Here is a 27,217-nt window from a genome sequence, read left to right as displayed (position 1 = left end):
GCATGTGAATCTACAACACTACATGACACCAACAGACACTAACTGGGTAAGTAACATTTTCCGTTTGAGGCATGTGTGGCTGTAGATGCACATGCTTAGCATAAGCTGTAAAGCAGTCCTCCTCCTTAAGAAGTGACTAATCTGTGGAGGTTACAGTTGTTTGAAATAGTGTAGGTGGAACTGTTTGACCCATTCTGGCTTGCTAACAGGCCAGCACATCTACACAGTAATGTTTTGTAATTGTATGCTAAGTAGATCCCATATGTAATTTATAAGTATATTAACTAGAAATGCAATTTAAGCTCCTTTCTTATGACTGGAATGAGATCCAGGAGAGATAGGTAAAGTTATTTTAGCTTTAGCATAGCATGTTGTGTGCATTTAACAATCCAACGTGCTATGCCTTATTTAGAAATGGTCCTTCATTTGTGTGGCTTTGAAAAGGAAAAAAGGAGTTGCTGTGTTTTCCTAAATGATCTGGTTCTATCAATACAATACACGAGTGCTTGTTTAACATCTAAGGTGAGGTATGTAGAGCCCTTTCCGTAACTGAGTTAGGTTGGGGGAAAAAAACTGGCAATTCCATAGATAAAGGTGGAATTGAGACCCCACCTTTGGTAAACATTTAGGATTGGTTGGCAGTATCACCCTATCTCTGCGTAGTTTGAAGAAGGGTACCTCTAAAGTTAATGCCTGAAGCTCACTAACATGTCTGAGTGAATTGAGAGCAACTAGGAATGTTACTTTCCATGGTAAAAACTGGAGGGGGCAGAAGTGGAGGGGTTCAAATAGTGGGCCCATTAATCTTAGTAATACAATATGGAGATTCCAAATGGAAGTTGGTGACACTCTGGGAGGAAAACCTCTCTTAAGACCGTCTACGAAGGCTTTGATGTCTAGAATCCTGAAAGGGGAAGTGAACTGTCTGTTTTGTAGATATGCAGGTACTGCCGTAGGTGTAGCCTTATAGATGTAAAAGCTAAACCAGAGGTATGTAAATGAAATGGACAACAATGTCTTGAACCTCAGCTGCTAAAGGATCAATGTGTTTGGAATGACACTAGTGAATAACTCTTTTCCACTTAGCAGCAAAAGAAGCTTGAGCAGTGGGACTGCATGCTTCGTTAAGAACGTCCGTACAAGACTGTGGCAGATCCAAATAGCCAAACTCTAGGACTTAAGGGGCCAGACTGCAAGGCTGAGGGACCTGGCCTGGGTGTCTGATTTCTCTATGATTCTGCGTGATAAGGACTTGCTTGTTCGGCAGTAGCTCAGGGGACTACTGAGAGTTCTAGGAATGTGGTGAACCATGACTGCCGTGCTCTTTAGGAACCACTAAAATGAGGGAGAGAGAGGTCTGCAAAAGTCTGCCAACCACAAACGGAAGCAGTGGGAGAGGTATACAAGCGTAAGCAAATATACCAGACCAACTCATCCATAGTGCGTTGCGCCTGGTCTGTTGGGAGCCTGGAGGCAAAGTCTGGACATCTGCATTTTCTGCTGGGGCAAAATGATTTATTTGTGGCTGACCCCAACGCCAGAAGTAAGGAAGGAGGACTTGCAGATGGAGTTCTTACTTATGGACTTGTTGGCATCTCCTGCTGAGGAGATCTGCATAGTAGTTGTCTACTCCCAGGAGGTGTTCTGCTAACAGGTGAATGTCATACCGGAGAGCCCACCTCCAAATGGTTTTGGCTAGATGAGAAAGCTGAGGGACCCGGTGCCCACCTCCTTGTGGAAACAATACATGCCTACTTTGCCAATGAGGTGAGGAAGGAAGGCTTTGACCACTAAGTGAACAGCTAGCCTCTCCAGGTGATTGATATGGGAATGTCTCTGTCTGGATGTCCAGCGTCCTTGGATAGTTAGATCTATGGAATGTGCTCCCCATTCCGTGAAGAAGGCGTCTGTAGTTATAATTCTGTGCAGAACACGGTCTACGAAAGGCCGTCCTTTTGACAGCTGACCAAAACTAGATCTCCCCATTGACCCTCTGCTGGAGTCCATTGGAGCGCTAGACAATGTTGCAACAGATGCATGTTCAGACTGCCATGAGGTACTATGGCTATGCATGGAGCCATCATATTGAAGAGAATGACTGTTACCTGCTGACAAGGCTGAAACTGGCGATTAAGTGCCTGGAAGGAATGAATCCTGGTGGCACTGGGGTCAGCTATCCCCTGCTGTGAGTTGAGGATGGCTCCTAAGTAGAGTTTGTAAGAAAGTACCCTCTTTTTGGCACGGTTGCCCCCACTTTTTGTCTGAGATTAGTGTGTTTTCACTGTGTTCACTGGGATCCTGCTAACCAAGACCCCAGTGACTGTGCTCTCTCCCTCTAAATTTGGCTGTTTAGACTTAGCACACCCCACAATTGGCATGGTAGCGGCCCCATGTAAATCCCTAGTTTATGGTACCTAGGTACCCAGGGCATTGGGGAACCAGGGGTTACCCATGGTCTGCAGCATGTATTGTGCCACCAATGGGAGCCCATGCAAAATGTGTCTGCAGGCCTGCCATTGCAGCCTGTGTGAAAAGGTGCATGCACCCCTTCACCACAGGTCACTGCACCAGGTCACTGTAAGTCACCCCATGGCAGGCCCTCCTTGCCCAGAAAGCAGAGTACAAGTACCTGTGTGTGGTGAGCAGAGGTCCCCCTACAAACTCCAGCTCAATTTTCCTGGACTTGGAAACTGCGGGGAAGCCATCATACCTGTGTATTGGACACCTGTGTCCAGCTACATAATGGTAACTCCGAACCTGGACATGTTTGGTATCACACATGTTGGAATCATACCCCAATACTGTTGCCAGTTTTGGTTTATGATTTAATGCACTCTGGGGGCTCATTCGAGGACCCCCAGCATTGCGCCCTACCAGTATTCTGGGTTTCCCAGGCAGCCAGCGCTGCAGCCACCCCACAGAAGGGTTTCTGTCATCCTGCTGCCTGACCAGCTCAGGCAGAGGAAAGCAGAGCAAAGGATTTCCTCTGGAAGAGGGAGACCTGGGCCTGGTATAAGGTGATAGTACAATATGTGCTCACCACACACCAGGCCAGGTTCCTACAGGGCTGTATTTGAAGGGTCAGGAGGTGAGATTTGGCTACCTTGATGGTAAAGTCTACTTGATGAAGTAGATTTATAGTGGCCTGAGTGTGTTGGAAGCACTTTTGAGGAGTTGCGCTTTTGATGAGCCAGTCGTCTAGATATGAATAATTCTGTCTGCGCAGGTGAGCAGCAATGACTGCAAGACATTTGGTGAAGACTCTGGGGGAAGTTATGACCCTGAATGGGAAGCGCTTTAAATTAGAAATGCTGTTTGTTTATTAGAAACCTGAGGTATCTGCAATACTTCGGTTGAATAGAGATGAGGAGACTGGCGTCCTTAAGGTGAGTGGGGCCATGAATTCACCTTTTTACCTGGGATAACATCTTGAAGAGTGACCATATGAAAGTACTCAGAGAGTGTATCCATTTAGGGGTCTGAGATTGGTCTCAGAGACCCGTCCTTTTTGGGAATAAGGAAGTAGAGTGAATAGACTCCTGTGCTCTGCTGGTACAGTGGCACTGGTTCTATGGCACCTTTTCTGAGGAGTGCCTGAACTTCTTCCCTGAGCAACTGTTGATGTCCTGTTGAAAGTTTGTGTTTGCGAGGTCAAATGTTTGAAGATGTGTAAGTAAGATCCAGATAATAACCATGTTGGATAATATCCCACATCCATTGGTCAGAGTTGATGTTTCGCCAGGCAGGAAAGAATCCTTGTATTCGACCCTGGACAGGTATGACGTGGCCAGGTGGGATGGTTGGAAAGTTAGCATTTGGTGGTTGTGGCGGAGGGTTTTGTGAATCTGCCCTTGCCTCTATCTTTAGAATAATTACCCCTGTAAGAGCCTCTATAGTATCCCTTATGAGAGCGGGTTTGCACCTGGGTATAAAGGTAAAAGGTGGAAGTCTCATGGGAGGTTGTTCTTGAGCCTCTATGATAAGAGGAGATACAAAAGGAGCCACATTGCAACGGTGTCTACAATGCGCCCATCGACTTAGCCATCTTGTTGTCCTTTTTTACTTTTTCTAGGAGCGTATCCATTTGGATAACAAGGAGGTGTTCCCCATCAAATGGGAGGGTCAAGAGGTTTTGCTGGAGCTCAGGTTTAAAACCCGAGGCTCTGAGCCAGGCATGTCTTCTAAGGTGCCAGCAGCATTGAGGACGCAGCACAGAGCTGTATTAGAGATCAGCTTACCCTCTGAGGCAATTTGATATGCACCCTTTTTGTGAGATGTTGGAGGAACCCCTCCATCTCATTCCAGAAGGCCCTGTTATAGCTGGAGAATTGGCGATCCTTCAGTGGTTGGCAGACTAAGCAGCCACCCTTTTACCCGCGGCATCAATCCTTTTATTCTTTTTATCTGTTGGGGGAGCCCCAACAGATGTTTGAGAGTTGGCCCTCCTGCATGCTGCAGCAATTATCAGATAATCAGGTGGAAGCTGTTCTTTTATGTATTTGGAGTTGTTGGGTGATGCCTTGTATTTTTTGTCAACCTGTGGTCTAATCATGCAAGACCTAACAGGGTCATTGAAGATGTCAGCAATGTGTCGTAGCATGCCTTTAAGCATCAGCAGGTATTGTGCCGAGTGCTAGGTGGAGGATAAAGTCTCAAATAAAAAGTCATCCTCTAAAAGCTTGTTGTGTAGCTGCACCTTGTGAAAGGAGGCAGCTCTCCCAATAAGGTTTTGGTAGACAGTGGTGTTATCTGGGGGAGACGGTTTAGGAGGATAAAGGTAGGGATTTGTATCGCCAGGTGGTTCTGTGTCATAAGAGTCCCACACGTCATCCTGTGGTTGGAAAGACAATTCATCCCTTTCTTCTCCCCCCCTGTAAGAGTGGATGGAGCCACTGGTGAGTATGGTGCAGGGGAAGTAGATGAAGGCAGTGGTGCACGGCAGACGCTGGTGGTGGGCCGAAGTGTATTGGGCTTGTGGCCTTGTCTGCCTTTTTTCAATACTCTGGTGGAGGTGGGGTCTCCAAAGCCTCTTTAAAGGACAGTTGTCTTTTGACTGGCTGTGCACGGGTATAAAGAGGTATTGCGATGATGTAACCAGTGTCTGGATGTATCATTATATGTTTTTGCCGTTGAAGCACAGGTTCCACAGGCTCGGAACTGTGTCCTTGTTTGCCAAAAGTGTTGGATTTCTGTTCCAACATCAAAGTTTTCAGTGCGAGAGTTTCATGTCTAAAGCAGAAGCTTTCAACGCCGCAGTGGAATGGTGTATCAGTGCTAGGTTTTTGGCTCTGAAGGTAAGCTCAGCTCCAATGCAGGAGGAGTTGCTTCGGGAGTGAGCGTCCTGTGCTGTTTTTTGGTACCAAGCCGAGAACTGGGCATGTCTGAGGCAGCCTGTTGGTGCTGACCATAGCCCAATGGCCGTGGTGGGCCAACAATGGATTTTGGCCTATTCTGGGATAGGTAGGTGACTCTTTGTGGTGTGTCAAGGTGGAAGGGGCATAGTACTCAGTCTTGACCAAGTGTGAGATCCAGCATCTCAATGTCAGAGCCAGAGCTGTCATTGGAAAAGAAGGTGCCTTCTTCTGCAGCTGACACCTGGGCTTGTGACGCCTTTTGACGGTCCTCGAGTCTGAAGAGATCCGGTGTATCTTCAATGTTGCATCAGGACATCTCGAGGCATTGAGCTCAACCATCACACAGTATATTCTTGGACTGAAAGAATTTGCTGCTTGATGATCAAGCAGTGCAGTGTCTTCTTGGACCAAAATAATTTGTAGGCCTCGCAGGTAGCCTCCTCATGTTTAGCGGAGAGGCACAAGTTACACACCTGGTGGAGACCAGTGCGTGGGTACTTGGCGTGGCAGTGAGGAGAGAAGTGGAAAGGCATCTGTTCCATCACCGGGTGGACATGGTGCACAGGGAACGTTAAAGATGAGAAGTCCACCCTGAAAGGCGAAGGTCCACCGGGGCTGCTGCCGACTTGCCCTAATGAAGTCGATGTTGATTAACTTATGAAGGAGACAGAGAAAAGGCTGCAGTCAAGAACAATATCAATAGTAAAGGCTAAGAAAGAATTAGCAACAGTATCAAACCAGAGCAGAGGAGCACACTGCAGAATCCGACTGCAAAACAAAACAATGGAGTCGATGACTATGCACATTACCAGCAAGAGTAGGAGTCACTGTACCTCATGACTCAAAATACTTTCTTCAAAGAAAAAAAGCGTACACACTTCTGAGCCCAACTCTAGATGGCATGATTATGCTAAGCATGTGTGTTTACAAAACAATGTTGCCAGCTGTCATGCAAGTACTTCTCTCTGCCCAGATGTGCCTAGGTCGACAAGTACTGTTCCTCCCCTATCTGTTTACTGCTCAGGGTCCCATACGGGCAACATTCAGACTGTTACAAATATTTAACATGACTGTTCTGCCATATGCAGAACTTCCAAGGTGAGAAAGGTTAGAATCAGTAACTTCATGTCCTCCACAATGGGAATAGAAGGGAAGCCCAGAAAATGGCTTTTTGTAGCTCAATTTGTTGTACGATTCATAACAGAGCGGAGACTGAACAGATCCTGGAAATCTAAGGTAGTCCCATAATTCCTTGTACTTTGCTTCCAGATGCACCAGCTCAGTAATGTTTCCCTTAGTTTGGCTCACTTTTGAATTTACTTCTTCAGAGCTACCATCCAGTTCCAACAGCTTGCAACTGAGCGGTGGCCCTGTTATCATTCAGGTAGCAACAGAAGCAACTCAATCTGGGGGAGATCAGCCAAGCCTAGGCCCTCAATATCAGTACTTGCGCCCAGCTGATAAGCTAATGTCATGGCTTAAAGAATTCTTGTCATGGATTTCTTTCTGTTTCTTTTGGTGAAATAAAGGTGAATAACCTCAGCTTTATGGCGCACAACTACCAATTTCAAATGATTTACCCAGTCACTAGATCATAGCAGACCTCTGGCCTGAGCAGCAGTCATGAAAATGTGTGAGTAGACTAACTTCCAAAGTCAAAGAGAGCACCAGTCTCTATTTCTCCAGCAAATGCCCCAGCATCTTCTTGGGCCACAGAAGCACATAAAGCTAGGACAAGTCCTCCATTTGTTCAATGCAGAGACCTCCAACAGGTAGGGAAGTAGAACTGTACCCAAGCTCCCAGCTTTTTACGTGTTCCTTGCTGAGCACCATCCTGTCCTAGTGCAAAGCAGCAGCTACAGCCACTGTCCGGGCTTCTTCAATGAATAAAGGTGTTGACTTGGAACTCAGCAGTCACTACACTGGAGAGGTGAAATGCTTGTGATCTCCCAATCACAGCTTGCAGGTATTTGGTTCACAATCAGGTGCTTGAGTGCCTCAAAGACTCTGACACAGTTTTTTGATTCTCAGGCCTACTCTTATCCTACGTGATTGGGGCAAGCCCTTGAACAAGTCTTGCAGAGAAGATTTTCGCTGGACCGCACATCTGTAAGCAAGGCAAGTTTCATGCCTTGAGCTGACAGTTTTAGCACTAAGGGTACTTGTTCAGACTGAATAGGGATTCTTCCATCTTTACTAACTGTCCACCTATTTTTTTTTTTTTTTAATAAAAGCATATGCAGTGCACTACCCTCCACTTGCTAGGTAGACGTTTCTCTGCTATGGCCTAGTCTGAAGCTTGACCAGCAGTATCTAAAGAGGTAATTTTCCATTACATAGTTCATGAATTAAAAAGAATGAAATGAGAACCCAGTAATAAGATGTAGTTTAGATCAAATGGATCTGCAAAGTTTTTTTTTGTCAATTATTATTCGTGAGATTTCTAACCAAACCATCAGTCATTTAGAATCTTTCTCATTAAAAATGTGATGTTGCCAATTTTTTTTTCAAAGACATTTTATTAGGTTTGCAGTTTATCAACAACACAACCAACATCAACAGCATATCTGGTTGGTTTTCCATTTCTGGGCAAGCAATTGTTTGGCCACAAGGAAACATTTGTTATTAAAAGCCAATCCCTTAGTGATACATTTTCGGCCTTAGATGGTCTTACGATGGGGATCAGCATTGCCAGATTTGGGTGCAATGGGTTTCCAATCACCCCCTGATGTGACTACAGATTTTCTGCCAAAAGAACTGAAGCATCTGGCATGCTCACCACACGTATCCTATCTCCCATCTGGCTGTAACCTATCCAGCATAGTCCATCCACAGTTTCATACATGTATTGTAGTTTCACAAAAGCGTCACATACTAGCCCATCATTATTTTGTACATGGTTTCACGGTTCTAGGCTCTTTTACACCGTGAGGTACTATCTCCCCATAGCTCTCCCCGTGGGCCATTGAGATCTGCCTCCCTGGGGCAGAGTACCAACAGTTCACATACGGCCACTCTATGATAGGGTCCACCCTCAACAATATGGCATAAATCTTAGCGATAAGACCCTTTGGTCAGCTGAATGTATCAAACAGCTTCTTCCACACTACCAAGGGCCTAGGAGCTACTGCTTTGGTGTTGGGATGGAGTGGCTAGTGCTGCAACTTGAAATAGTGGTCAGTCATTTCCCGAAGGCTGCACTCTGGTTTGCAATGGAGGAAAGGCTTGATATCTTCTCCCTGAAACAGGTCCCTAAGCATTCTACAAACTCCTTCCTCCCACTGTCTAAACCCTCCTTTGATCAGACCTGAGGTAAAGTCCTGAATCCACATCAGGGGCGCATAGGGGGAGGGAAAGGTCAAAGGGTTGCAATCTTCATGAGGGAATCCCAACACCTGCATTACCTGCTTCAGGAGCTCAGAGTAGTAGCTGACTGGTGGCCTTTGTCGTTTAGGTAGCCAAGGTAAGGCCCATGGCGCCCAGTTCACCACTGCTGCATTCATGTGGATTCAGTGGCATTCTGACTCAATTAAGGACCATTAAAAAAATACGCACAATTGGGCCGCCTCTTTTCTCAGTGATACCCAGCAGTCCTACCCAACCTGGAGTACCTGTCAGCTTGCAGGACCCTCCAGAGAATTGCACCGGTTTCCCACACCCTACAAAGGCATCTATTTCATTCTGAAGGGCCTATATGGACTCTCTCTGGATCACCACCGGTAATGCCTGAAAAATGTACAATAAATGCAGGAGAACATTTTGATTGACGACCGCTACTCTACCCAACCAGGACAAGAAGAACCCATTCCATTTAAACAGATTGTTGGTAATCGCATGGATGAGTCTAGGGTAACTCGCCACCTAAAGCACGCAATGCAAAGGTGTAATATAGATTCCTAGCCTTCTCCAATGAGACCAGAGGTGTGGTCTCCAGAATTGCCACTTTGGAGGCACCAGGGATCCTTATATTAAGCATTTCTGATTTAATAAGATTAACCTTAAAAGCCAGACACTTTGCCATAAGCTTCTAGGGCCTCCATCGCATAGGGAATGGATTGTTTAGGGTCTGTCAAGGTCAACAAATGAATCTTATGGTGGTCATCTCCAAAGGGCATGTCCCTGATCTCCCGGTGTCAGTGTATAATGGCTGCTAGGGGCTCAATGGAGCGAACAAAAAGTATAGGTGAAAAGGGGCAGCCCTGTTGCGCCCCTCCTCCTCAGGAAAATCGTGGCAGAGTACAGACCATTCACCTGAACAGATACAGTGGGATCCTTGTAATAACCTGCTATCCATGTTTTCATGTACATCCACAGCCCGTTTGCTGAGAGTACCTGGAAGAGAAAAACCCAGTTGACCCTGCCAACTGCCTTTTCTGCATCCAATGACAGGATTGACATAGGATTTTCCCATTATGGGCCTTTTTTAATCAGATGCACTACCCGTTGAATATTAATCGGCAGCCTGTCCCTAGGGAACAAATCCCGACTGGCCTGGATCGACCAGGAATGGGAGGTTCAGCAAGAGCCTATTTGCTAAGACTCTTATGAAAATTTTCAGATCAGAGTTCAGGGGGGCTTTGGGCCTGTAGGATTCACACGGGTGTGTTAGCTGACCCTCCTTGTAGATTCAAGTGATATGTACCTGTTGCATCAAGGGTGTAACAATCCCTGTTTACAGAAAGGAAGAGAACAGTGTTGTCAATCTTGGGACCACCTCTGATGAGAAATATTTATAGAAATGGTTTGTAAGTCTATCCAACCCTGGAGCCTTATCAGGAAGCAGATCTTTTATCGCTTTCAGGACCTCCTCAGGTGAGATCAGGTTTTCCAAATCATCTGCATTAGCCAGTGCCAATCTAGGGAGGGAGGCCTCTTGCAGGAATGCCCGCACTTCCTCCAATTGCTCCAGCTCCTCAGCATAGAGGGACTCATATTAGTTGTAAAAGGCTCTATATTTCCCCACCCTGTGCTCTCAAGGTGAAACCCTTTACTCTTTCCTGGCAGAATAAAACGTGCCGATCTGCTGTGCCGTAAATGCCCTGCAGCAGGGCACTCATTATCTCATTCACAGAATGACTGCATCAGGTAAAGTAAAACCTTCTCTGTCCTCTCTGTGGCCTTCAAATGAATGTGTCCTTGAAGTGCAACCATTTGGCGCTGACCTTGTAAGAAGCCTGTCTGCCGGGGTCTAGCAGTTGCCTCTTTAAGCTCTATCTCCAAAGCACTACAACTAGCTGATCCTGTCGCACAGAGGAGCGCCTTCACCACAATGCCTTGGCCCCTGAATACTTCCTTAAGGGCGCCCCAGAGCATAGTAGTGGACATCACATCTATCTAATTTTCCAAAAAGTAGTTCCCTATAGATTCTTGTTGTGCCTGCCGATAGCGCCAGTCCCTAAGTAAGGTCTGAGTGAACTGCCACAATAGTGTTCCTCATCCTTCTCTCTTTTGATCATCGATCATCCCCTTCCACAGAACCCACGCATGATACGAGAGTGTTATGGTGCCCTGACTAATGGCCGCAGTTGCCTCAAGAAAAAACTGAGACTGTCATATTAGGTGGATCCTAGTGTAGGACTGATAGACATGTGAGAAAAAGCATTTGCAATGCAATGTGTCTCCCGCTTGCTCGAGTTAGAGTTATTAGCGTTGTAAATTCCTAACTGGACTTTTCTTGCCATATAAATTGAAAATTAAAAGTAAAACAGTTAACATAAGCGAGCCAATTGAAAGCGTCACGGCCACCATAGGCATGAGCACAAAGGAGAAACACAAAAAGAAAAAGAAGTTCGCTCACAAACGTATCGGCAAAAGTGCAATTATCGATGTAACAGGGTCGATGGCCAAGGCGATAATAAAACTGTCCCAAGGAGGGACAAACGTAAAGTATTTACCAAAGTTCACTGATGCATCAGAAAGGTGAGAGCTATTAAGAAGGCCTTATTGCATGACAAGAACAGGCCAGCACAGCAGTGTAGAGGTTCAATGTGTGGACCCTTGAGCAGAGTGAGAATTGGATTTAAGTTTCAGACACTGGCTAGGTGAGGTTTTGGGAGCTTTAATCTTTAAGGCCCTTCATGAAAGCGTTAAACACAGGGATTTTAAAGAGGGAAATGTTTTACATGTATTGCAGTCAAGTGTAGGTGGATGAATTGTATGCTAATAGGATCTTTAAGGTAAAGCAGATAGCAAATGATATCCTGAACATAGACCTTGAGGGGGTCTATGTGTTTATCGATGCACTAGTGGACAATCATTTTTCACTTTGCTGCAGAACAGACACATATAGCTGGCTTATAGACGTCACTCAGAAAGCATTCCTGTACTAGCTTGAGAAACCCAAATTCTAGATCTTCAACTCCCAAACTGCTAGGTTGAGATGTGTGGGATCTGAGTGCCTCAGATGGCCTGGAGGTGTAGTGAGAAGGTTCAGCCTGAGAAGCAGCTTCTAGTAAGGGCTGACTGACTTAGTAAAAAATGTGGACTAGCAGAGTAGGCCAGGCCAGGTTGGCACCACTAGGATGAGGGTCGTGGGTACTTGCCTCATCTTTCACGCCACATGCAGAATGAGTGTGTAAGGCAGAAAAGCCTAAGTAAATATCTTGGACCAGTTTATCAATAGTGTAAGGTCCATGGAAAGCAGGTCAACGGAGGCAAAGGTTTTGCAATTTGCATTTTCAGAGCTGTTGCATAGTTGCTCGTGGGAGCTCCATACTTTTAGCTTCACCTGTGGGTTCAGTTCCAATCTGTGTACTTGTTAAAGATTCCTGATTAGCAAGTCAGTAAAGTGGTTGTCGATCCCCAGCAAGAGTTCTGCTAATAGGTGTTTGCTTCAACAATTGCCAAATCTCTTTGGCCAGTGCAGACATCAGGAGACAGTGGGTTATGTCTGATTTTTGATGTAAAACATGGCCGTCCTGTTTGTCTTCACAACCGTTTTCCTCATGATGAGCCTGACCAAGTCCTTGAGGTCTACACAGACACCCAGTAGCTTGAGTAAAATGATATGACACCTCTGAGGTTATCGGTCTGGATGATAAGAACAGTCATGTGGCTAAGATTGATTCCCACTCTGTGAATGAAGTGTCTGTGGTAATGGTCACTTGCGGAACAGGGCCAAACAAAGACGGCAGAAGAAGATTGTTTCTGTTCCACCACAAAACAGTATTTCAACACTAAATCAGACTGGGCTCACAGGGACAGCATGGGTGGCAAGATCCACAATGAAAAATAAACCCTGGACATACTGGTCTGCTTCCACCATATTGAAGACAAAGAAACAAAGAAACAATATTGGCGGTGGCCCGGAAGGGGCACCCCATCTGCTACAAAGGGGATGAATTGCAGATCTATCAGGACTTCTCAGTGGTGACTGTGGTGAAGTGGAGAACCTTATGTGAAGTCCCTGCCATCCAACCATTCATTCATTCATTCATTCATTCCGTCTCCTCTTCGAGTGGGTAGGAAAGAAACACACAATTAACTAAATCCAGGACACCCCATGGGTCCTGGGCCTGACACCTCTTGTGGAGAAGCCCGACTGCTCTGCAGATTTGCCCAAAATTTGGGGCCCACTATGGACTGCAGTGAAATGTCAAGATACCTGGATGACCCCAAAGCAGGAGGAGATCCAGGCCAGTCCCAAGGCGGCACTGGAGCACATCCAGAAATTCAGCAGGGCCTTCACTACACATGCTCTTAAATGTATTATTCGGGTGTCAGTAGAAAGACTGACTGGACACAAAGTTATATTTTCCAGAATAGTCTCCAAGGGAAAGTAAATTCTACATGTTTTTTGAAGTCGAACATTATGTAGATGATGGCTGTTGTGGGGTCGTGTTGGGGGGGGGGGGGGAGGAGTGGGGAGGGGGGTGTTATCCAGGAGTCCAAAGAGAGGGCCAACTACAAATGAAGTCTATGCTTTTCTCAAATCAGCATCACTCCTTGGGTGGGTAGAAGACTACCTAGATAACAATGCACCCTATTAGTTGCAGAGACACGCAGGGATAGGGAAGGCCGCTAGGTGGCTAAAACATGAACGCTGAGGAGACCTCGCTGATCGTTGCCTCGATCGATTGCCCGAATCAGGGACTGGAGCAATTCCTGACAGACATATCCCCTAGGCTGACAGCCTGGTCCACAGCACCACTAGTGATGAGGGGAGATCTCAGCCTAGTCGTTGAGGCAGGAGTGGATGCTGACAAAACCAGCTGGGGAATCTACAGCTTTATCACCAAAAATCAGGGTCCTCCTCAATGACCTGGGGCTGAGAGACTCCTGAATAACTAGGCACCCACTGGGCAGGGATTACTCCGGTATCAAAACCCACACTGTTACACCAACAGAACAACACCCATCACACTATGACCCACGAATCACCACAGCGGACCTTCAACGGCAGTAAACCATTGGCGGTACATACCCCCGCGCTCACAATGGATACCCACATACAAACACCACGACATTGGACAATTCAAACAACACACACCTGACACCCATACACACACCACACACCACACCCACATTACCCACAACCCTTTAAAAATACAAATCATTGGCACGAGACTGACACCAAGACCACTGGTACAACTACCTACACACACCCCACACACCCATAAATCCCTCATGCACCCCATTTCACACACTCGAACACATCACCAAACACACCCTCACCAACACACATCACATAACACCCATGTGTAGGAGGCTGGACTGGCTTGTAGTGAGTACCAAGGGGTACTTACACCTTGCACCAGGCCCAGGTATCCCTTATTAGTGTATAGGGTGTCTAGCAGCTTAGGCTGATAGATAATGGTAGCTTAGCAGAGCAGCTTAGGCTGAACTAGGAGACGAGTGAAGCTCCTACAGTACCACTAGTGTCACTTGCACAATATCATAAGAAAACACAATACACAGATATACTAAAAATAAAGGTACTTTATTTTTATGACAATATGCCAAAGTATCTCAGCGAGTACCCTCAGTATGAGGATAGCAAATATACACAAGATATATGTACACAATACCAAAAATATGCAGTATAGTCTTAGAAAACAGTGCAAACAATGTATAGTTACAATAGGATGCAATGGGGACACATAGGGATAGGGGCAACACAAACCATATACTCCAAAAGTGGAATGCGAACCACGAATGGACCCCAAACCTATGTGACCTTGTAGAGGGTCGCTGGGACTGTAAGAAAACAGTGAGGGTTAGAAAAATAGCCCACCCCCAGACCCTGAAAAGTGAGTGCAAAGTGCACTAAAGTTCCCCAAAGGACATAGAAGTCGTGATAGGGGAATTCTGCAGGAAAGACACAAACCAGCAATGCAACAACAATGGATTTCCAGTCGAGGGTACCTGTGGAACAAGGGGACCAAGTCCAAAAGTCACAAGCACGTCGGAGATGGGCAGATGCCCAGGAAATGCCAGCTGTGGGTGCAAAGAAGCTGCTACTGGACAGTAGAAGCTGAGGATTCTGCAGGAACGACAAGGGCTAGAGACTTCCCCTTTGGAGGATGGATCCCCCACGCCGTGGAGAGTCGTGCAGAAGTGTTTTCCTGAAGAAAGACCGCCAACAAGCCTTGCTAGCTGCAAATCATGCGGTTAGGGTTTTTGGATGCTGCCGTGGCCCAGGAGGGACCAGGATGTCGCCAATTGCGTCTGGGGACAGAGGGGGCGTCGAGCAAGACAAGGAGCCCTCTCAGAAGCAGGCAGCACCCGCAGAAGTGCCGGAACAGGCACTACAAAGAGGAGTGAAACAGTGCTCACCCAAAGTTGCACAGAGGAGTCCCACGCCGCCGGCGGACAACTTAGAAAGTCGTGCAATGCAGGTTAGAGTGCCGTGGACCCAGGCTTGGCTGTGCACAAAGGATTTCCGCCGGAAGTGCACAGAGGCCGGAGTAGCTGCAAAAGACGCGGTTCCCAGCAATGCAGTCTGGCGTGGGGAGGCAAGGACTTACCTCCACCAAACTTGGACTGAAGAGTCACTGGACTGTGGGAGTCACTTGGACAGAGTTGCTGGATTCAAGGGACCTCGCTCGTCGTGCTGAGAGGAGACCCAGGGGACCGGTGATGCAGTTCTTTGGTGCCTGCGGTAGCAGGGGGAAGATTCCGACGACCCACAGGAGATTTCTTCGGAGTTTCTAGTGCAGAGAGGAGGCAGACTACCCCCACAGCATGCACCACCAGGAAAACAGTCGAAAAGGCGGCAGGATCAGCGTTACAGAGTTGCAGTAGTCGTCTTTGCTACTTTGTTGCAGTTTTGCAGGCTTCCAGCGCGGTCAGCAGTCGATTCCTTGGCAGAAGGTGAAGAGAGAGATGCAGAGGAACTCTGATGAGATCTTGCATTCGTTATCTAAGGAATTCCCCAAAGCAGAGACCCTAAATAGCCAGAAAAGAGGGTTTGGCTACCTAGGAGAGAGGATAGGCTAGCAACACCTGAAGGAGCCTATCAGAAGGAGTCTCTGACGTCACCTGCTGGCCCTGGCCACTCAGAGCAGTCCAGTGTGCCAGCAGCACCTCTGTTTCCAAGATGGCAGAGGTCTGGAGCACACTGGAGGAGCTCTGGACACCTCCCAGGGGAGGTGCAGGTCAGGGGAGTGGTCACTCCCCTTTCCTTTGTCCAGTTTCGCGCCAGAGCAGGGCTGAGGGATCCCTGAACCGGTGTAGACTGGCTTATGCAGAAATGGGCACCATCTGTGCCCATGAAAGCATTTCCAGAGGCTGGGGGAGGCTACTCCTCCCCTGCCTTAACACCTTTTTCCAAAGGGAGAGGGTGTAACACCCTCTCTCTGAGGAAGTCCTTTGTTCTGCCATCCTGGGCCAAGCCTGGCTGGACCCCAGGAGGGCAGAAACCTGTCTGAGGGGTTGGCAGCAGCAGCAGCTGCAGTGAAACCCCTGAAAAGGCAGTTTGGCAGTACCCGGGTCTGAGCTACAGACCAGTGGGATCATGGGATTTTGCCAACAATGCCAGGATGGCATAGAGGGGGCAATTCCATGATCTTAGACATGTTACATGGCCATATTCGGAGTTACCATTGTGGAGCTACACATAGGTATTGACCTATGTGTAGTGCACGCGTGTAATGGTGTCCCCGCACTCACAAAGTCTGGGGAATTTGCCCTGAACCATGTGGGGGCACCTTGGCTAGTGCCAGGGTGCCCACACACTAAGTAACTTTGCACCTAACCTTTTACCAAGTAAAGGATAGACATATAGGTGACTTATAAGTTACTTAAGTGCAGTGGTAAATGGCTGTGAAATAACGTGGACGTTATTTCACTCAGGCTGCAGTAGCAGGCCTGTGTAAGAATTGTCAGAGTTCCCTATGGGTGGCAAAAGAAATGCTGCAGCCCATAGGGATCTCCTGGAACCCCAATACCCTGGGTACCTCAGTACCATATACTAGGGAATTATAAGGGTGTTCCAGTATGCCAATGTAAATTGGTGAAATTGGTCACTAGCCTGTTAGTGACAATTTGGAAAGAAATGAGAGCGCATAACCACTGAGGTTCTGGTTAGCAGAGCCTCAGTGAGACAGTTAGGCATCACACAGGGAACACATACATATAGGTCACAAACTTATGAGCACTGGGGTCCTGGCTAGCAGGGTCCCAGTGACACATAACAAACATACTGAAATATAGGGTTTTCACTATGAGCACTGGGCCCTGGCTGGCAGGATCCCAGTGAGACAGTGAAAACACCCTGACATACACTCACAAACAGGCCAAAAGTGGGGGTAATAAGGCTAGAAAGAGGCTACTTTCTCACACAATGGCACCACAAAGGCACCCCCGTTTTACAGAGGAGAAGTTAAGGGTCATGGTGGAGGAAATCGTCAGGGTAGAGCCACAGCTATTTGGAGCACAGGTGCAGCAGATATCAATAGCCAGGAAGGTTGGGCTATGGCGGAGTATTGTGGACAGGGTCAACGCCGTGGGACAGCATCCCTGAACAAGGGATAACATCAGGAAGAGGTGGAACGACCTACTGGGGAAGGTACGTTCCATAGCAGCAAGCTCACTATCCAGAGGACTGGTGGTAGGCCACCACTACCTCCCGCAACAACTCACAGCATGGGAAGAGCAAGTCTTGGAAATACTGCATCCTGTGGGTCTGGCTGGAGTCGGAGGAGGACTGGACTCTGGTAAGTCAACTTTCTACAATTATCATCCCCCTACCTGCATGCTATTACATACCCTCACCCTCACTCCATTCCATCCCACACACTCCACCATCACATCGCACTTATCCCAATGCCAAGCCCTGCATGACATACCAATGCATGGATACCTCTCAAAGCCCTGCAAGGACACTCATCACTAAAGCATGCACAGCATAAGGAAACTAACAGTCCCACTATATACCAACATACACAAGTACAAGCTGGCAGGGCAACACCAACCATAGAGGGAAAGCCAGGGATGTACAATATGTCATACACATGAAGCATAATACATCATTTACATCCCCACAGGTACCCCAGCCAATGTCACTGAAGAGAAGGTGCCAGCACTTACCAGTCCCGCAACAGAATAGGCCCACACTGATGACAGTAACTCTGGTCTTCAGGATCTGGACGATCTACCTGGCCCATCAGGGACCATTGGACAGCTGGATACCCAAGCCCAGTCACAGACCACCACAGAGCCTCCCCCATCAGGAAACAACACCACAGCACCCACCCAGCACACCCAAACCTCTGTCCCCAGGACACGTCAATCAGCAGTGTGCCTACATGCACAGGGACCCCAGGCCACACCTCGCGCCCAAGACAATCAGAGACCTGGGGTCAGTGGCAGTGGGCACACGGTTTAGGGGACAGGGGCACAGGACAACAGGAAAACTGGGAGGAGTGCTGTGCGCCAGGGGGAGTAGAGGAGCAGGGACCGACTCTACAGGAGTTGCTCTCTGAGATCCTGGGAGCCTATCAATATTCCCAGGACATGATGGGCCAGATCCTAGACAATGTGCAGGAGAACAAGCAGCTGCAGGAGGTACACTATCAGGGGATCAGGGAGGACTTGCAGGCCATCAACAACACCCTGATCTCCATAGCAGAGGGTGCTGGCAGATATGGCCAACATTATGAGGGAGGCAGTGTCACACCAGCAGGCCACTGCCACTAGCCAGTCATCTGAACAGCCTTCCACTTCCACTGCCGCTAGTGGCCAGGAGGCCCCCCACAGGACTCATAGGCCACCAGCACCCCTCCCCCTGCAGAAGGTGAACCACCCTGCAAACGTTACCTGCGATCAGACACTTGCCAAGACCCCTGCCAGGAAATATGACTCTCCTGATTGTCCCCCTTGTGTCCCACTAAGTCACCCTGTCCACCTTGAACTGCCATTGCTCCCCTTCCTATGTCTCCTTGGACAATGCACCTGTGCTACGAACAGACTGGAACAATACCCTGGACTTTCCTCCATCATCACAAGTATGTCATATATTTCAAATATGTATTGATTGAAACAGGTACAACCACTGGAAATGAACTGTACATAGAATGAGCACAGAATCAATGACCTGTAGCTGGCTGTTGTGATCACAACAGGAGTATTTGTCAAATCACCAACATCTGCAAAATGAATAGTCAGAGGTGACAGTAAGTGGGCATAGAAGTGGGAAATATCAGCATGTCAATGCCACAGAGAATACAACCAAAGTTATTAAAATGTAAAGTTGCACTGTCTCAACTGTGTGTCATCGGAAGTACTGATGGATTACAGATGTTCTGTTCACATTCTCATCCTCTGCCTCCTCATCCTCATTGTCCACAGGGTCCACTGCTGCCATAGGGGCATCTCCAGTCTCCTCCTCCTGCAGAAAAGGCACATGTCATCTGAGGGCCAAGTTGCGCAACATGCAGCATGCCATTACTATGTGGCAGACCTTCTTGGATGAGTAGCACAGGGATCCACCCGTCAGATGGAGGCACCGGAATCTGGCCTTCAGGAGGCTAAAGGTCCTTTCAATGATCCTTCTGGTTCGCCCATGTGCCTCATTATAACGTTCTTCTGCCCTTGTCCTGGCAATCCTCACAGGGGTCAGCAGCCATGATAGGTTTGGGTAACTAGAGTCACCTGCAAATACTGAGGGACAACATTTAGCCACACACTATCCTATATGGCCAACACCATAGGCATACACCAACCAACTGGGTGGAAACCAGGGCTCACCTATTAGCCACACCCTGTACCTCTGTAGTTGGACCATCACATTTGGGATGCTGCTATTTCTCAGGACAAAGGCATCATGCAGCGACCCAGTATACTCAGCATTGACATGGGAAATATACTGGTCCACCAAGCACACCATCTGCACATTCATAGAGTGGAAACTCTTACGATTCCTGAGCACCTGTTCATTCTGGCGGGGGGAACATATGCAATATGTGTTCCGTCAATCGCCCCAATTATATTGGGGATATATCCCATTGCATAAAACCCAATCTTCACAGTGGCCAAACCTTCAACCTGGGGGAATGCTAATAGCTGCACATGTGTTTAATCAGGGCAGACAGCACTCTTGTCAGCACTATTGAGAACATTGGCTGTGACATTCCTGCTGCCAAGCCCACTGTCACTTGGAAAGAAACAGTTGACAGGAAATGGAGCACTGATAGACTTGCACAAGAGGGGGGAGTCCCAGGGGGGTGACAGATAACAGATATCAGTTCAGGCTCCAATTGGGCACACAGCTCTGTGATTGTGGCCCTGTCCAGTCTATAGGTGAGGATAATGTGTCTGTCTTCTAGTGTAGCCAAGTCCACCAGGGGTCTGTACACAGGGGTATGTCTTCATCTCCTATTCATCCACAGCGGTAGGTATCTAAGGGACACAAGAGCGAGGAGGCTGCCACAAACTGAACAATGGAGCCACAACAGTAGTCCGCAATGTGCAAACATGTGATGGGACAGTGTAATTTTTCAAGTATGGGCCTATTTCTCCTGTGATGCAGCATTATTCCATAGGTCTGCCCCCACTCCCCCCCCCCACCCCCACTGAAATGGCATACGCCTGTCCTGTGTGGAGGGACAGGTGGAAGTGAGGTAATTCCACTGACGTTGTGCGCCATGGTGGGAGGCGGTGGGGAACCTCCATGCAATTCCTCATTGGTTATATTTGAGACCTATGGCATACAGTGGCCAATAGTGATCTACGCCGGCAGTGACGGTATGCAACGCCACAGATGAGACCACCATTTTCTAGCTGATTCCTCACTTGTTTCCTGACCTTCAATAGGAGAGAACCTACACAGCATGTGCTGCTGTGACCTGCGTCTGGAACCTACCATGGCCTGTGTGACTGGGGAAAGGGCCCCAGCCTTCACTTCAGAGGAATTGGAGAGACTGGTGGATGGGGTCCTACCCCAGTACGGACTGCTGTATGGGCCTCCAGACCAACAGGTGAGTACACCGTGGGCACGATCCATGTGGCATGAGTGCATGGAGGTGCGTGTAAAGGCATTGTGTAAGGGGGGAGGGATGTCCTCTTTGCTGGGTAAACGTTGAGTGCTGGGCTATGTGTGTGCCAATAGTGATGGAAACGGTTATGGAGGGCCATTCATGTTACTGGTTGGACTGTTGCCACTGTCGAAAACGGTGGGAGGACCTGAGACGCTGGGCACGGAAGACCGCGGAGGCCCACCTCAGGATGGACTCCCAATGAGGAACGGGTGCAAGTTAGACCCTGACCCCCCTGGATGACCCGCATACTGGCAGTGGCCTATCCAGAGCTGGATTGGCACTTGAGAGCATCACAGCAGCCACAAGGGGGTGAGTACAGTGGCTATCATTACAACTTACAGCTGGTGGGGTGGTATCCGGGTGGTGGTTGTGTGTCAGTGGGTGCCTCTAGGCCAGACATAACAGCATAGGTCCGCAGGTGGCTAAGGGTCTGAAGGAGAAATAGTGCCTACCTAGCTTGTTAGCATCCACTACTGGTCAGGGCTGCATGGGTACCAGGTGTACTGCAGTTGGCAGTGTGTGCTCCTCCTCATGCCTTGGTGGCTAGCAATATCACTGGTAGTGCAATGCATAGTGTGTAGGCCTGTTCCCTGTGTGTGAGGGTGCTGTGTACGCCAATGGTGGTTTTGGTGCAGTCACTGACCTAGTGTATCCTTTGTCTCTCTCCCCCCCTTTCTTGTTTTGTCATCCTGTCCTTATGTGTATTAGCATCATCTGGTGGAGGAGAAGAGCCACCGGATGGAGCTGCATCCCACAGGACCCAGGAGGCAGAGTCCACCGACGCAGAGGGCACCAGTGGGACGGAGAGCGAGGGGAGCACCACGGCAGAGACTGGAGGGGACAATGCAGACTCAGATACCTCCTCCGATGGGAGCTCCCTGGTGGTGGCGGACACTTCTGTGACCACCCCAGCTACAGTCACCACCCCCTGTACCAGCACCACCCTCTCAGCAGCCCTTCAGTGAGTTGCCAGAGCCCGTTCACCCAGGAGGGTGGGCATCTCCTTCGCCCCAGGCACCTCAGGCCCTGCCCCAGTGAGCCCTGCTGCCCTGAGTGAGGAGGCTATTGACCTCCATCTCTGTGGGGCAGTCAACCAATGTGAATGCCATCCAGGGGCTGGCAGGCCAGATGCAGCAATCTAATGCATTCCTGGAGGGCATTCACGGTGGATTGGTGGCCCAACAGAGATCAATCCAGGCTCTGGTCGCCTCTCTAATGGCAGCCAGAGTCCCTGTCTCAACCGTCTCCCCTCCAACTTCCACTTCCCAGTCCCATTTTCCTCAGCCCCAACCCATCCCAAGCACACAACCAGACGAGCATGCACACAAGACAACACCCAAGAGTGTCACAGGCAAACACAAGCACCACAAAAACAACATTTATGTGCAGACACAACAACATCCACTATTTCCACAGTCTCCCCTTTCTCCTCCTCCTCCACCTCCCACCCAGTTAGGTCCACACTCACACCTGCATGCACTACATCATCATCCACTACCTGCATCATCACCACACCAAGCACAACCCACACCTCACTGGCAGACACCTCCACAACATCCATGCACACGTCCCCTGTGTCCTCTCCCACCGTGTCTGTCCCCCCCCCTCCTAAAGTACACAAACGCACGCACTCAGACACCTAACAGCCATCCACCTCACAACAGCATACAACCCATGCACCTGCACCCAAATCCAGCAGACATACACCTCCAACAACTACTCCCTCATCCTCCACTCCCATTACTTCTCCTCCCTCCCACCCCAATGTCCCTGAAAAGCTTTTCCTTTCCCAGATCGACCTCTTCCCTACCCCCCCCATCCTGCAAGTATGTCCAGGGTATCAAGGTCCCAGCCAAGCACCTCAGCCAAAAAGTCTACGTGCCCAATTTCAGCAGCACCTACTCGAGGTGGAAAGGATTCCAGGCCACAAAAACTGAAGAGGAAGGAGCCTGTACCAGCCAGCCAAACGGGGAAGGAGCCTTCACCAGCCAGCAAGAAGGGAAAGGAGCCTGCACCAGCAGCTGTCACAGAGACCACACCGTCAGCCATGGTTGTGCAGCCGTCAGACAATGCAGGGGCTGAGCAGGAACCTCTCACAACCACCACAATGCAGCCATCGGAGGGTGCAGGGGCTGAGCAGGAGCCTCCCACAACCACCACCACAGTGCAGTCACCGCCAGCAGACACCATATGATCCAGCCTCCATGGGCTGCTGTGCGGCTTGCCTCCACCTGAACCAGTGGGCAAGACACCTACTCGACAGACTGTGGCCTTGCACTCCCAGGACAAAGCACAGGGCATGTGGCCCCCTCCAGATGCAGTGGGAAAGTCACCCACCTGAGAGACTGTGGCCTTGCACTCCCCAGGACAAAGCACATGGCATGTTGCCCCCTTCAGGACCAGTGGGCAAGTCAGCCACTCGAGAGAGTGAAGCCTTGCACTCCCCAGGACAAAGCCCAGGGCATGTTGCCCCCTCCAGAACCAGTGGTCTTGTTTCCGCATCCGGCTGAGGTGCCCACCCCTCTCTCTGAGGTGCCTGCCTATTTGCCAACTGATGCCCCTGCAGTGTTCTCTCCGTATTGGTGCAGGGATCGAGTGGGGCCTTGGACTCTGCCCTGTGGCCCCTGTGAACTGTGGACTGGGCAGTGTCCCTTTTTGTACATATCTGTTGCATTGCCACATTGAGTTATTTTTGATGTTGATCTCATTACAATCACCTTTGTCAATTCCTGTTGTCCTTGCATTATGCAGCCAATTATCAGGGACAAATTGATTATCTTGTGCAGCTAGTTGTGTGTACGACGTGTGTGGGTCACTGTTGTTTTCCTCCCCCCTCCCTTGTGTGCTAGGCAGCTGTACTCACCGTCGGCGTCTTCGCTGGCGTTGGTGTTCTTGGTGGGGCATGACATAGAAGCTCATCGGAAAGACTTGCAGTTCTGGTTCCATGGCGCTGTGGTTCTTCCCTGTGTCTCCAATGGTGAGTCCTTTCACTTCTGAGCTCTGTTTCCACCAGGCTTTTGATGGTGTTGGTACCGCCCCTGAAAAGGTGGTGGATTGTAGCGCCATGATATGATGGGCAGAACTTTGTCTTACACCTGGCTGTAGGTGGCTACCGCCATGGTGGCTGTTGTTTCCGCCCTGGCGGTTGGTGTGGTACACTGGCCGTCTTTCCAAGATATCACCACCATGGTCATAATTTGGCGGTCGTTACCGCCAGCCTGTTGGTGGTGTTACCGCCACTTTATCACCAATCGCCAGGGTCGTAATGAGGGCCTATGTGAGGTATAGCTGTGTTACCTGGAGGTTTGTCGACTAAGGGAGCAAGTAATCTTGTAAATTGAGACTTGTTTGAAGAAAAACAAATTGCAAATGTCTGTAACGCCGCGCTCTGACGCGGCGTCTCTTTCTGTCCTCGCGGGTGGAACGCGCTACCGATATTCAGAGCGCCATTCCCCGCATTTTTTGCCTATGCTTTCTGGGAAGCATATATTTAGCTTCCGGTCGCGCTACACTTACTTGTAGCCTTTTTTCTTCTTTTGTTGTTGGTGGTGGGTTTTTTGTTGGTCCTTTTGTCTGTCTCTATCCATGTTGTGTCCATCTTGTCTTCTTCGTGTTTTTGTCCCAGCATGCTCTGTTTTTCTTTTATACTACTTCCTTTTTCCTATACTGGTCTATGGGCTTTTCTCAATCCAAGATGGTGTTACTTCCCTTTCCTGTGATGTCACTTCCCTTTTCTCAGTATATAAGTCAGTCAGTCTTGTTCCTCCTTGCATTGCAAACACTTCCTTCTGGTTGTGCTGTTTGCTCCTGTTCTTTGTTCCTGCTTTTGCCTTGGGAGATTTTTGCCTGTTCTTTGTTCCTGCTTTTGCCTTGGGATATTTTACCTGCTCCTTTTTTCCTGCCTTTTACCCTGGGTATTGCCTATTTTTGTTTCCTGTTGTCAAGTCCTGTTTTTTCTTGTTTTCCTTCAGGAGTTCCTGTTAGAGGTTTTTTCCCCAGTGTTGGGTTTTTTTCCCTCTGGGACTCCTTCTGGAGGGTACGGTCTGCTTTGGCGTAGCCTGTCAAGCGGCACCGTGGCTACTAGAAGGGGTCGCCCTTATCTGGGAGTATCTAGGACCTGTAGAAGACTTGGTGTAGTCGCCAATCCGAAATCCAGAGGTGAGAAGTACAGCGCAGTACGTGACAATGTCTGTGCCCAACACTAGATTGCAGGAGTATGCAGACCATGCATGGCACAAACATATATATTTGTCAGTCGTTTAAAGAGTATATAAAAATAATAATTATTTTTAAAACTAATAATTAACCATTAAAAAAAAAATACTAATAAAATGTAAAAACGTTAATTAAAAAGTTAATCGAAACTAAACACAATTTTAAATTAAATTCACTAAATATGAATGAACAATTACAGTGATAGTTTTTTTATCTAAAAATGATATAAATATGTAATTAAAATATTTAATACATTTAATAAACAAGTATTTTGACTTGTTAACATGTTACAACATTTTATTAGTTCTACGGTTAAAATAATAACTTAATCTATTTTACATTTATTTTTCTTCATCAAAATATGCATATTTTTTTTAAAATAGTAAACATTATTCATTTTTGCTATACTTTCCCAATAGAAGGATCTCCTACTCCATGGCAGGGATCTCCATTTACCAGTGAAAAGTTACAAGTAGTTTCTTTACACTTGTAAATTCAGTCTTAAATGTCTCGTCCACCTGAACAGAAGAGGTGGAGACATTTAAGTCTATCATGAACAGTGAAAAGTGTAGACTTACACCTAGCTGCAGGAATAGATTTACTCATAAGTATATATCACACATCTACCATGTGAATAGGGCCCACATGTCTAATCGTTCTAGAATGAAAAACAAAATAATACAATTTTAGAAATCTTCAACTCTCTGGTCAGTTGAAGACGGTATTTAAAAAAGTTACTGAAAATCTCTGAAACAGGAACATAATCCTTTACTGAACACGACAGCAAACAAAAACAAAAACAAAAAACAGAAGATGATGTACAATCAGAGGACGTTCTGTGAATGCTCCTACATTTGTTTAATATTTTTTTTAAGTACTGGTAGTTCCTAACACTGGGTGACTGGCTAAAGCACAATAAGTGAATCTGAAACCAACTCGTGCTGCAAACACTGCTCATATTTAACAAGGTCCATCAATCAGAAGAAGAGACAAACAATGAGGAATTGGAAAGATAGTGAAAAAAGGATGACAGAGAAAGAAGTGAGACAATCAAAGGGCCAGAAGGAAGGGTAAAGGCTAGTCAGAGCATGTAAGAATGGAAGAAATGGAGGAAGGGGGAAGAGATCAAACTGAAAGAGAAGTGGCAGCATTAGGCTGAGGGAGTCAACATATGGATGACCAGAGTGAGAAGGAGAGGAGAGGCAGTGAGAAGGAGACCAGTACAGTGAGAAGACAGACAGAGAAAAGGAATAATCTGAGTCAAAAAGAGCCAGCTAATGGTTTAGTGAATATGAGAAGGGACGCACCTGGTAGATTTTGGGCACCTCCATCCAGTCCGAGGGGAGCTGGACAGCAGCAGAAAAGTACCTGCGTAGGTGAGGGCGGCAGGGCTCGTGAAATACGGCCAGAGCCAGCAAGAAGTTAGCTGTTGTTCGGATGTTCAGCTCCTGCCTTGTATACAAAGCCACCTGAAACGGAAAGACACATGTATATGAGCTGGAGCTAACAGGGAGAGGGGAATATTTACTGTTTTGCACAAAGCAGTCATCGCCATTCCTAAAAGTAATCTTGACTCCAACGGTGAAGCCAAATTGCAATTCGCAGCTGGTTACTAATTATCACAATATTCGTTTGGTACAGTGTAACCACCTAAGTATTTTATGTCTGCCTCACAACAACATAACTGATAAATAAATCTCGCTGTAAACTGCACAGCAGCGGTCTTCCTACAGAAATACTTTAGCTCAAAGGATTCTACATTTTGAGAAGATTCTCATTGTTCTTACTTTTGCACTCAAATCTGCAGAATGTAGAAACAAATCAATTAACTCATTACATCTATCTTAAAATTATATCTTTCTGTGGATGAACTGTCATATAATTATCTGAAATAAATCCATGATATATAAGAAAATCGAATTGCATTCTGATCTTAGTGGAACTGCATTGTGCATGCAGCGCCTCAACTTCTTATGCATTCAACCATGGCAATCCAAAAAAAAGTAACCAGAGCCAAGAGCATTTGAACTTTTGGCCAACACTGGCCCAGAAACCAAAAAGTGACCTTTCCTTGTGACTCCTGAGATTACAATCCGTGCATATTAAGGGTTTTCCTTCTCATTGTTATATATCTAATAGCAGCAGAAGTGAAGAGCTAGTCACTCTTTGCAA

General features: G+C 47.7%; 1 protein-coding gene across 3 annotated transcripts in view; it reads right to left on the bottom strand.

Annotated features, from left to right (window-relative positions):
• The window catches only part of TEP1 (telomerase associated protein 1), a 1,055,001-nt gene that overhangs the window by 931,433 nt on the left and 96,351 nt on the right, over positions 1-27,217 (bottom strand). For all 3 annotated transcript variants that reach the window (XM_069244315.1, XM_069244314.1, XM_069244316.1), the window contains exon 5: positions 26,353-26,514. In XM_069244315.1, the coding sequence (XP_069100416.1) occupies positions 26,353-26,514 (162 nt within the window). The remainder of the gene's footprint in view (positions 1-26,352; positions 26,515-27,217) is intronic.

This window comes from Pleurodeles waltl, chromosome 7 (assembly GCF_031143425.1).
Source record: "Pleurodeles waltl isolate 20211129_DDA chromosome 7, aPleWal1.hap1.20221129, whole genome shotgun sequence".
Classification (NCBI taxonomy): domain Eukaryota; kingdom Metazoa; phylum Chordata; class Amphibia; order Caudata; family Salamandridae; genus Pleurodeles; species Pleurodeles waltl.
The sequence above is the reverse complement of the archived record's forward strand: the minus strand, read 5'-3'. Positions and strand labels throughout refer to the sequence as shown.